Raw genomic sequence first — 11460 nt, forward strand, 5'->3', positions numbered from 1 at the left:
GTATATATGTAAAATATGTATATGTAAATATTAATGGTATTAGCAAGATGTATAAGATAATAAAATATATAACTAGTGATGTTAAATATATATTCATAATATTTACGTATGTACACAAAATAAATATCGAGGAACACATGCATCTAAAGAACATATATACCAATATATATAACGATATTATGAAAGGGAACGAAACAAATAATGCATAAGGTTAAAACGAGGTTTTGAATAAAATTATTACCTATATACATATATAATAATAAAATGGATACATGAAATGACATGAGAAATATACTTATGAATTTAGTATACAAGACTAACAATTGAATAGAATCATACACATGCACAATATTAGAATGTATATACATACATAATAATAATGTTAGAACACCTATTAATAATATTACGTAGATATATGCATATATGTATAATAATGATGAAAATAATAATAATAATAGTGAAAATAGGATAATAATAAATATAATAGTAAAAAGATAATACTATATGAAATGTGTATATATATATAATAACACACATATGCTAATATGAATAACGATAATAATACTAATAATAATAATAAAATACGAAGAAGTATATATAATATAATAATAATATTAAAATACAATAATTAAAAATAATATTATATATGAATATATACAATATTCACATGTAAAAAACGTATACTAATACATAGTAATAATAATAACAATAATAATAATAATACTAATAATAATAATAATAAATAAGAAAAAAGGACAAAAAATGAACTAAAAACAAAGCTTTGGGGCGAATTTTTAAAAAAATAAAAGGGAAGGGACCTATTTGAATGCGCTTGGAACGACAGGGGGCTTACAGCGCAATTTTCCGGCGCATTTAAACGGTGCGTATCATAGGGGGACCAAATTGCAGAACGCAACAATCAACGGGGCCAATTTTAAAAAAATATACACTAAATTGTAAAACGCCTAAAAAGCGGAAGGGTCATTCGCGCAATTAGACCCTTCCGCAAAAACACGCGGATCCTAACCCTGGAGCGGATCGGGTCGACCCGACCCGTCTCAAAACGGCGTCGTTTTTGTGTTTAAATCCGGGTACCAAAACGGTACCGTTTCGCTGGGCTATAAATAGCCTAAAAATCTGAAAAAAAATCATTTGTGAGGTGGGAAAGAAAAAAAAGAAAGAGAGAAAGGGAGAGAAAAGAAAGGGGAGAGGGAGGGAGCTCCGGTGGGACTCCGGCCAGGGGTCCGGTCACCGGACGGTCATCGACCGTCATCAAGCGCCGGCCTTGCCAAACCACCGTCTGTGATGGTCGGAGAGGTAATTTTTTTCTTTTTTGTATTTTATTTTATGTTTTAAAATATTATTATCTATTTATTTATATGTATTTATGGGTGTAAAAAAAATTAAATCGAAGATAGAAATAGAAAAAACAATCACCTTAGGCTTTTGATTTCTAATTTTTGCCTTGTTGATTTACTGGTTTTGGGTATTCGAATCTCTGCCTTTTGATGTTAAAACGTAGTATCAATTGTTTTTTTGTTAAGAAAGCGAAAAAGAAAAAAGAAAGGAGAAAAAAGACCCCCCTTTTACATTATTGTTCGGCCTTTTATAGCCTATTTTTGTCACACTTTTATTATTCTTTTTTGCTATCTGCTTACGCTTTATACATTGTTTTTGCGGGCATGGAGGACCCAGGCGCGTGCATGGAGGCATGGGGCGTGCGTGGGGAGTGGTGTACCGAGGTATGGGGCTAGTGTCGAGGAGAGTGGGCGTGGTGGCGCAAGACATGGGACATGGCGCCCGAAACCCTAGGGTTTCTGGCTTTCCAAATTTTTTAGAGTTTGGGCCTATCGGGCTTTACTGTTTTGAGTTGGCTGATGTATTAATTGGACTTGGTGGGTATTGGGTTGTTTAAGTTAAGGTAGGTTAGTGGGTTTAGTTAGGTTTAATGGGTTTTGGGTTTGTAAGGGTTTAGGGGTTTGGCCCAAAATTGGCCTGTACACATATCAAAGCCACGGTGTTACTAAAGACCTTATATTCATACGCAAGCAGTAAACAAGTAACAATCACAAAGGCAGGGATTGTTTAATCATAAATCTTCCTAGCCACAAGGATAAGAGCATTTTTTTTGTGTGTAGCGAGACCAGGTAGTGCATCAAAGTCTATGTCTTCTTTTGTCATCGAAATCGGCATTTCCCAATCGAACTTGTAAAGAAGATTAGAAAGGGTAAGTTCCACCACTGCAACTCCCATATGCATTCCAGGACAAATCCTTCTACCAGCACCAAATGGTATGAGCTCAAAGTGTTGTCCTTTGTAGTCAATGGGACTACCAATGAACCTTTCAGGATAAAACTCTTCTGGATTTTCCCAAGTTTCAGGGTCTTTTCCTATTGCCCATGCGTTCACATAAACTAAGGTTTTGGCAGGTATATCGTACCCACCTATGTTGCACTTTCGGAGTGTTTCTCGTGGCACTAACAATGGTGCTACTGGTTGCAATCTGAAGGTTTCTTTTATCACAGCTTTTAAGTAAGTCAAATCTCGAGTATCATCTTCATTTACAAAACCTTTTTTCCCAACCAAATTCCTTACTTCTGCTTGAGTTTTCTTCAAACATTTTGGATTTTTCATTAGGAAGCTCATCACCCATATCACAGTGGCTGAAGATGTGTCTGTTCCACCGAAAAACACATTCTGCATGGAAAACAAAGGGTTATATATACATACAAAGTGTGAGGCTCAAAAGTTAATAAATGATAAAAAGTTTTGAGTAGAGATGAAATGACCATAAGAATAGCTTTTATCTGATCGATATTCAGATCAAATGAAAAGTCGCGATCCTTCCATGTTTGTAGTAACACGTCGAGTATGTCTTCTTGTTGCGGTTTTAGCCTATTAGGATCCAAATGTTCATCAATGAGTTGTTGATAAAAAGTATCAAGTTCTTTGAAAGATTTTTCAAGACGACTAAGCAATCCAGTGAATCTATCGAGCCAACCCATGTAAGGAAAGTAGTCAGAAAAACTGAAGCTTGAGAGTATGGCTTCACTTTCGTTAAGCAGCTCATGGAATCTGCTTCTTTCGGCTCCTTCTTCGTCATACCTCTTGCCGAAGGCTATTCTACAAATTATTGTACAGGAAAGGCACATCACTGCGTCACTCAAGTTGACAGGTTTAGAATCAACAGATAATTTGGATATTTTTTCAATCAAGCGAGCAACTTCATCTTCTCGTATGGGACGATACTGTTGCACTCTACTAAAGAGATGTACAGAACATATTTTCCTAATCTCCCTCCAGTAGTCATTATACGGTGAAAAAGCCAAATCCGAGGCATTGTAAGATAGTTTATGAGTACAACGTTGATGAGGTCTACTGCAAAAGTCAAGGTCATGGGTTTTCATAACCTCATTAGCCATTTTTGCTGAAGAAACTACAAGGATTGGCTTAAACCCAAATCGCAAGTACACGAGAGAACCATACTTATGAGAGAGTTTGCTAAGAAAAATATGAGGGGCTGAGTTATCAAACAACTGCATATGTAAGTGACCAATCAAAGGAAGAGAAGGAGGGCTAGGGGGAAGACAATTAGAATTGCCATGTTTTAGGAGAATGAACAGGAACAAGGAGAGTGGTAGAAGAAAGACCAGAAACACTACTACTGCCATTGTAATCTACTCAATGAATCAGTTTGAAAGTTGAGAGGGATGCTCCCCCCCTTATATAAGAAACTGAGAGCCGTAACCCTGTGGTGCTTATTGACCATTGTGGTTAATTAAGATATATCTTTATGGACAGGAGTAGCGAGGGAGAATAAGTTTCAATCAACTTTCCGTCTATAGTATGAATCATGAAAGATGCAATGTATTGTAGAAATTTAAGCTTCGTATTACGTATTTAGCTCAAAAATGATACCAGATGATTAAAAACAATTTAGCATAGCAAGGATTGTTCAGCATTCATTCTATTACATGTTACACAAATTAAAATAAAAATAAAAACAATACCATTAAGGATTGAAGAAAAGTGGAAGTTGATTATTTTTCCGGCATTTGGATAAAATTTAAATTTTAAAATCGATTTTGTAAGAGAGTTTTACTTGAATATAATCTCAACCCAAATATAATTAGATTCAAATCATAAAATGAAAAAGTATACTTGTAATTATACTAAAATAAAAAAAATTCTCCTTTGGTTTTTGCTTTGAATTTTTGAAAGAATATATAATTGTTTTAAATTTAAATTATTTATTTAGAGGGTTGGATTTTATTTGGGTTGATTTAGGGAAAAAAAAACAGCTGTTTTTTTTTTTCCTCTCTCCTTTGCTAGTTTTTTCTTTGAATTTTCTAAAAGAATATATAGCCATTTAAATAATGTATTTATAGGGTTTGATTTTATTTGGGTTGATTTAGAATTTGTTTTTATTATATTGTAGGTCAATAATGGTAGTAGGAATGATCGCAAAACAATAAGAAAGAAAAATAAGAACACTTAGATTTTACGTGAAAAACTCTTTTCGAGAAAAATCATGGGTAGAGATGGAGAAATTCACTAAGATTGAAAAATAACAATACAAGAGGTTTTCGACTACACACATTTTAAGGGTTAAACAACCCTGTTATAATCAATGTCTAATAAAAGAAATATAGCTCCCCACATATCCCCTATTTTGCCTCTCTATTTTATTTCTTTAACAAATGAATTTCACCTTGAACTTTTCAGGCCAGATCAAATAAAATTTAGGTCACACAACTCTAGCAGTACTTATATAGTGAAAAACTTTTCGGGCCAAACACAAAGTATAAATGTTTGACTGAAATTATTATGGATTAAAATATGACATCATATACTATGTTATAATTATTTTTCACTAATTAATTAAGAGATAAATAATAAAAAAATATATTATCACATAATATTAAATATTATTTAATCTTTAATTAATTAAAGGGTAAATTACACCAACAGTCACTCAACTTTGGGGTAACTGACAAAACAATCATTCAGGTTTCAATTCAATCACTCAACTTTCAAAAAATAATAAAAAAATCACTAATGTTATCGAAAAGTGTAAAATTAGTCACTCATTAACATTTTCTGTTACAAACCTAACGGGACAGGTGACGTGGCCAATTAATTAGCTGATGTGGCTAGTTAACTTGTCACGTTGGACAAGGCAAAGTTAGTGACTATATTTTTGTCCTTCTTTTTTGTTTTTTAATAAATGGCCCAATATTTTTTACTTTTTATGTAAATGGCCCAATATGTTTATACTTCTTCTTCTCCATCCCAAAGATCTTGCCATTGATGCCTCCGCCACAACCATCTTTGGCGTCACCATTGTTGACCTCCAAACTACCACCACCTTATATTGATCATCCAATCATCCATTCAACAATCAACAATCCAGATCAAAAGATGTTTGGAAAGCACCTAAGAAGAGCTCACCTTGTTCAAGCCTTAAAGAAAAAAATGGTTCCTGCTAGAGAAAAGAAGAATTGAGGATTGGGAAGTGACGAAGAAATTCAACTGGGTTGAACTTGCTGAAAGGGAACTCAAGATTGAGCAGGTTGTTGGCATTAAGAGATTTGTGCGAAGTAGTGAAGGCAAAGGTGTTGGCATCGTGGAATCGATCACGAGAGAAAAATTTAGGGGAAGAGTAAATGAAGGTTGGGAGAAGGGATTGTTTGGAAGAATCCGAAAGCAAAGCCATTGCTGCAAAATTTGAGAAACCAAAAAACATGTCGAAAATTTACCCATCTATTTGAGAAAAAAATATGTTACACAAATTAAAATAATAATAAGAACAATACCATTAAGGATTGAAGAAAAGTGGAAGTTGATTATTTTTCCGGCATTTGGATAAAACTCAAAAAAGGGCCCAAATGTAATCAAGAATAAATTATGCGGATAAATCTCAAGCATATCAAACTACCATGGGATCAAATTGAAACATACAAGAAAAATGGAAGGATTAAAATAGCAAATACCCCATTTAGGCCATAAAAACACGCGGATCCCCCACTAATCGGGTCACGGGTTGCCCCCCAAAACTACGCCGTTTTGGGCTTATAGGGGGCCTAATGAAATGGTGTCATTTCAGCCTGCTATATTAACCCAATTTTTTTTTAAAAAAAATTTCATTCCAGCCCATTTTTAAGAAAAAAATTTCAGGAACTTTCTCCCTTTTCTCTGCTACGGTTTTAAACCCATCCTTGTGTCGCCAACCCACCGCTCCTCCACCATGGACGGTGGTCGAAATAGCGCAAAACGGGCTTTTTAGCTCCTGTTAAAACATATTTGAAGGCTACGCCTTTTCAGCCCTAAAAAAATCGAGAGAAGAAGGCCTTTTCCCCCATTTTTAGATTTGACTTTGGCGACGGAGAGGAGAACTCTGGCAGTGCGACCACGGGGTGATTTGGGTAAATTTTTCACTCTTTCACTCTTTCCTCTTTTTATTTTTTATATTTAAAGTAGATTTAAAAAAATAAAGTAAAAAGAAACAAGAAAACCAAGATAAACAAGGTAAAGATCAAAATCAACCTTCTAAAGCTTCTATTCTGTTTTTTTTTTATTTACTAATGTGCGTAAAAAAATACAAAGAGAAGATTGTGGCCTTTATAGCCGAATAAAAGGCCGTTTACTTGCATTTTTTTTGTCATTTTGTTATTGATTCTTGTGTGCTCCTCTCTGCTATTTCATTTAATTCTCTCGTAGGTGTCAGAGAAACATCAGAGGCGTGGAGGAGGGCGTGTATGGAGGAGCGGCACACGAGGTGGCCTACTGACGTGTGGCGCTGGTCAAGGGAAGGCCTAAGGTTTTTTGTTTTCTGAACATGTTGTGGGTTAGTGGGCTAGGGCTAGTTTTTTAGGTTTTAGGCTGGTAATTGAGTTTTAATTGGGCTATTAGGTTTTTAGGCCTGCTATTTATTTTGTAATTTGGACTATTAAAACTTTTGGACTTTTATTATTATTATTGTGTTTGGGTTTTCTGACGGGCCGGGCAAATTTGGACCCGTACAGCTGGCCCTCTTTGCTCATTTTCGTATAACAGGAATGAAGCAAAGACTTTAAAAATGGCCAAATTTGTCTAGTCTTACAGAATCTCGACCTCTTTGGTGTTTTCCTTTCTAAAGGAGTTTCATTCCATCCCGCTGCAACTTCAGGGGTACAGGAATTAGTGTTTCGATCTAATCCACTATGACTTCAAAGAGACTAGACTTGTAGCTTTAATCTGCTCCACTGCGACTTCAGGGAGATTAGACTTGTAGCTTTAATCTGCTCCACTGCAACTTCAGTGAGATGAGACTCGTATCTTCAATCTTCTTCTCTGCAACTTCAGAAAGATAAGATTTTTGGTTTGTAGTTTTAATCTGTTCCACTACAACTTCAGGGAAATAAGATTCGCTATCTTTAGTCCGCTCTATTGCAACTTCAGGGAGATAAGACTTGTAACTTGTAGCTTTAATCTACTCTACTGTAACTTCAGAGAGATAGGATTTGCTATCTTCGACCTACTCCACTACAACTTCAGGGAGATAAGATCTATCACTTTAATCTACTCCACTGCAATTTTAGAGAGATAAGATTTGTAATTTGTAGCTTTAATCCGTTCCACTACAACTTTATGGAGATAAGATTCGCTATCTTCAGTCTGCTTCACTGTAACTTCAGGGAGATAAGATTTGTAACTTGTAGCTTTGATCTACTCTACCGTAACTTCAGAGAGCTAAGATTTGCTATCTTTGACCTACTCCACTGCAACTTCAAGGAGATAAGGTTTGTGGCTTTAATTTGCTTTGCTGCAACTTCAGGGAAATAAGATTCGCCATGATGATTTCAATCCATCCCACTGCATCTTCAAGGGTATACGATTTTTGGTTTCTCCAGTCTGTTACGCCATTCTTTGGGGAACATAACCTGTAAAATCTATTTCATGAGCCTATTTATGCCAAATAATTTGGATGTCATGATAGAATGAATCAAATGCTCCTAACTATATTTGTATGGATGATGTTTACATGAATGTAAAATGTCATTTTTAGTATGATCTTCTTTTAATGTTTATGTTGACATTACTCGTTAATCATCGAAGTTTTATCACTGACGCATTATCCTGTCTTCTTGTCCGGCTGGTATTTTGCCAGAAAACTCGAAGAAATAATCACAATTTAGTCTATTCTTTCTTAAATATTTCCAACTCTCGGATTTGGTTAGTTTTGACCAGCGGTCCTACTTCAAGTCCTTGTACTATTTTGAACATTTCAGAGTAATATGCATAACTCCTTTTACTTGAATATTATTAGTCCATTAATCGTTATTTCAATGAAAAATGCTTGAAAAAGATTATCGCAATAGATAAGATGGAATTTTATTAAGAGAAAAGTTTGAAATAGGTCAATCAACATAGCAAATTTGCTAAAATAAAGAGTAAGATGAAAACAGATGCCCCAGATATCATAACACAAGCTTCTCCGCACAAACTTCTTGAGAACCTTTTGAACTTAATGCGTGTTTAGGAGATCCAGAGTACTTCGTTGATGCCCCAAAATGTAGCATCCTTCCTTTTCGTTAATTCAGGAATAGCGAGACTACCGCATGCCCCCTCTTCGATCAAAAATTCGAATTGCCCTTTTCCTATGTTTTCAATTCAAAGCCCCTTTGGTTTCAAGGTGCCCTTTGTGGGTTTTCGCCTTGGCTTCTCTCTCTTTTTTTTTTAGGTGAAGTATTTTTTGACTGAGTCTGAATTCACAGTATTGGGCAAATTTTTTCCATCCATTTCAGTCAAAATCAGAGCTACTTCAGAAAAAGCTTTCTTCACCACATAATGTCTCTTCCAGTTTGGCATCTATTTTCCTCTAAAGTCCTTTTGTATGGGGAGGATCTTTTCCAAAACAAGGTCTCATTTATGGAATTCTTTAGGGTAAACTTTCTTATTATATGTAACAGCCTAATTTTCAGTGGTGTCAGAACAGTGATTTGAGATCACTAAATCCAATGAATAAGTCAAAAATTTAATAAATTAATACCTACGAGGCAAGTGTGAATATAGAAGTATTTTTAAATTAGTGAAGTGAGTGATTTAAAAGAATTAATTAGGTAAATTGGGTTGAGAATGAGGTATCGAAACCTCAACTTCATAAACCGAGCCATAAATATTTTTATAATTTTTTATGGAGTTTTAGTGAGGTAGTATTAAAATTTTGTCAGAAAATTTTGACGTTTGGGTGGTTAATTAAATAAAAAGGACTAAATTGTAAAAGGTGTAAAAGTTACAAAAAAGATTAAATAGCTCAATTATCAAATGAGGAAGGACCTAAAGTGCAAATAAGCGCAAAGGAGATATTTTGGGCGGCAATAGCTGAGAAAAATCAGGGAAAGAGGTGAAATAAGGGCAAAATTGGAAAACTGCCAAAATTAGCTAAATAAAAATAGGACCAAATTGGAATATCTAGAATTCTCTTCGTTTTTCTTTATTTTCATCAGCTGAAAAATATCCATGGAAAAGGGTTCAAGCTGGTTTTCATTCTCTAGCTACATGTAAGTTTAATTCTTGCTTTCTTCTAGAAATTTCTATGTTTTTGGACTTTTACAATTAGGTCCAACTTACTATTTCATTAGTTTTTGATTTCATGGTTAATTTTTAAAGTTTTTATGGATGAGTGCTGGAAGAATATGATGAATAAACATAGAATTGAAGCTTTAATTTAGATATATGATAATTTTATCAAGCAAAATTGATGGAAATTGATTTTAGGACCTAATTGTGAAAATGTTTGGAATTAAAGTCTAGTGCTGAAATTATGATTTGAAAAGGTTGTAAAGTAGTTTAAAGTGATAGAATAAAGTGTTAATTGAGAAAAAAATCAGTTCAATTGAGAGGCTAATTGAGTAGGGACGAAATTGTTATTTATTAAAAGCTCAAGGGGAAAATGGTAATAAATAGCTTGCACTAAAACAATTTTGGACAGCAGCAGTAGACTAACTTTGAAAAATCACCATAAATTTTATAAATCTAAATAGAAGATGAAAAAAATATGAAATTAAAGCTTATTGAGTCTAGTTTCTTATAGAAGAAACAATGTAAGCAATGAATTTGTAAATCATGACATATAATGAATTTTGTAAGACAAGGTCAGAATGAATTTGGGTTCCCCTGTTCTGAGTTTGAAAAATCATAAAAAATTGAAGAAAAATAATTAGGGGCTTAAATTTATATGTATAGAATCCTGAATTAGTCTATTTTCAATATAAACAAATAGGAACATCATTAGAATCTTGTACTAGGAGATAATTAATTTTTAGTGAAGAAGGATTGAAACTATCAGACAGCAGAACAGGGGTGACTTTAAAGAATAAACTGTACTTATTGATTAAACCAAAAATTCTTAAAATTTTATAGTAAAAATATATGTGAGTCTAGTTTCAGGGAAAATTAGCGGATTTTAATTTGAAGTTCCGTAGCTCCATATATAAAAAATTTAGTGACTATGACACGGGTGGATAGCTTGAATATTCACATAAGTAATTAGTGAAAATTATGGATAAGCTTACTTACAAGTGTGTTAATTATACCAAGGATGTGGATGGAGAGGATGAGGAGGAAATATATATATATATATATATATATATATATATGTGAATGACTTGTGTATAAATTGATCACATGCCCGATTATAATCGATAAATGTTGAATTAGAAATGATATAATGTTTTATTTGGAGTATTTATTATGAAATTATAATTATCGTTATAATACAAAAATCAAACTTATGAGTTTGTATAACTAAATTTGTGACCATTTGTTAATTTTATGAATTTCATGATGTGTTATTTCATATGTATTGATGATAAAATCGTGAATAATGTAAAAGCATGAAAATTGAATAAATGATCAAATTGAGCACTTCAGTTCAGTGACAAGATGAATTGACGGAAAAGACAATGATTGATCCATGGCAAAGTGTGAAACGTAGGTATGATATTAACCATACCGAGTTGTGAAACGTAGGTATGGTATCATCCATATTGAGTTGTGAAACGTAGGTATGGTATTAACCATACTAAGTTGTGAAACATAGGTATGGTATCATCCATACTGAGTTGTGAAACGTAGGTATGGTACTTCAGTAAGGAAAACCATACTGAGTTGTGAATCGTGGCACTGAGCAACGATGTATGAATATGGAATATGTTTGACAAATGTGTTCATTTATAATTATGGAATTATGTACCTCATGTGTGCTATTTGCATAAAGATGATATTTCAAAATATTTGGTGAGTAAAGTTTAAATATGAAACCGAGACAAGTTGTTATGAAAATATATTTAAATTATCTGTAAGTGTTTTGTACTCCTCGATAATGCCTCGTACTCTATTCTAGCGACGGATACGGGTAGGGGGTGCTACATTATAAGCCCGTATCATTCGTTTTTGGTACATTTGACCATGACGGAT

General features: G+C 33.8%; 1 protein-coding gene across 1 annotated transcript; it reads right to left on the reverse strand.

Annotated features, from left to right (window-relative positions):
- Nucleotides 1-2034: 2034 nt before the first annotated feature.
- LOC108472202 (cytochrome P450 83B1-like) lies at nt 2035-3671 on the reverse strand. The gene is made up of 2 exons (XM_017773710.2): nt 2790-3671; nt 2035-2697 (listed from the first exon to the last, which is right to left on the reverse strand). Exons 1-2 carry the CDS (start codon nt 3669-3671, stop codon nt 2086-2088), a joined length of 1494 nt encoding a protein of 497 aa, XP_017629199.2. The 3' UTR covers nt 2035-2085.
- Between the last annotated feature and the right edge of the window lie 7789 nt (nt 3672-11460).

This window comes from Gossypium arboreum, chromosome 2 (assembly GCF_025698485.1).
Source record: "Gossypium arboreum isolate Shixiya-1 chromosome 2, ASM2569848v2, whole genome shotgun sequence".
Lineage (NCBI taxonomy): Eukaryota > Viridiplantae > Streptophyta > Magnoliopsida > Malvales > Malvaceae > Gossypium > Gossypium arboreum.

Excerpts from the sequence above, each read along its gene's own strand:
- LOC108472202 (XM_017773710.2), bottom strand. The coding sequence starts at position 3,671 with ATGGCAGTAGTAGTGTTTCTGGTCTTTCTTCTACCACTCTCCTTGTTC. Across the intron at positions 2,698-2,789 it reads AGATAAAAGCTATTCTTATG|AATGTGTTTTTCGGTGGAAC; the intron begins GTCATTTCATCT and ends TTTTCCATGCAG.